The 1,121-nt window shown below is 37.5% G+C and overlaps 1 protein-coding gene across 1 annotated transcript; it reads right to left on the reverse strand.

Annotated features, from left to right (window-relative positions):
• Nucleotides 1-65: 65 nt before the first annotated feature.
• On the reverse strand, nucleotides 66-237 carry SARC_16884 (hypothetical protein; the record flags this gene model as incomplete). The annotated part of the gene is made up of 1 exon (XM_014289014.1): nucleotides 66-237. A coding segment is annotated over one exon (172 nt), but the record flags the coding sequence as incomplete, so codon positions are not given.
• Nucleotides 238-1,121: the final 884 nt, after the last annotated feature.

The raw sequence follows: 1,121 nt of genomic DNA on the forward strand, positions 1-1,121 counted from the left end.
TGTCTCCGACTCAGAATGGTACTTACATATAGCACATACGGACGAAAGTTGTGCTTAGCTGATACCAACAGCAGCGTATAGGAGATCATATAGTTGCAAGTATCGTATAAAGTTAAGCTGGTCTTTGCTCGGATCGATGCGTAGTGGCATAGTGTACACGCGCTTTGCGATGGTTTGTGCAGACGAGTGTGGCGTATCACCGGCGCTTGACTGTAGTACGTTCTCGTTGTCTACCATACACTAGATGCCCCACGCGTGTGGGTAATTGTACAGATGATGGTGTTTTAGGCAGAGTTGTTATCCTATTTTGGCATTGGCAGCCCTCCTACACAATGCAGATTGCAGCAACAGAGTCTGGTGCAATACGTCATAGAAAACGTGATGTGTATGCCTTAAGTGTAGATAAGTCCCTGTGGTAGGATAACTATATGGTCCCGGATAATATAAACACTGACCCCGGTGAATTCAACTGCCGTGGATTGCTGTATTGCTATGAACAACTCAGCTTGATATGCTAGTAGTAGCCTTACGTATAAGGTCTTCCTCGTTGTCACAAAACAACAAGAAATTTTACTTCAGTCTTTGTTTGTTCAGTACCAACTTTCCCTTTTCCTCAAGCCACTCAAGCGTATTAGTGATATTCGCAGACGACAAATATCACACGTTTCTAATTTTTTTCCGACGTGGGTACGTAAGAATATGATATAATCGCATTTCACGGTGAATACGTACGAGTAAATGAACTACTTGGACAGTGTTCGCTGGTTGTGACTAATATAGTGATGAGGCATATGTGACAGTGAGATGACGGCGCGCCGATGTGAATGATCTAAGATGTGTAAGGTATAACTGCCATCGCAACACATAATCAAGCGAAGAAGGTATGATTCTATAAGCGCATATTGCAATACCACTGCAATAATGTTTACTTACAGAGTCAATACTATATGACGGCCAATGATCAGTGCATATAGAACATGGATTATATATATATATATTTCTATATATATATATATATATATATATATATATATATATGTATTATATATATATATATATATATATATATATATATTATATATATATATATATATATATATATATATATATATATATATATA

Source organism: Sphaeroforma arctica (genome assembly GCF_001186125.1).
Source record: "Sphaeroforma arctica JP610 unplaced genomic scaffold supercont1.9132, whole genome shotgun sequence".
Classification (NCBI taxonomy): domain Eukaryota; class Ichthyosporea; order Ichthyophonida; genus Sphaeroforma; species Sphaeroforma arctica.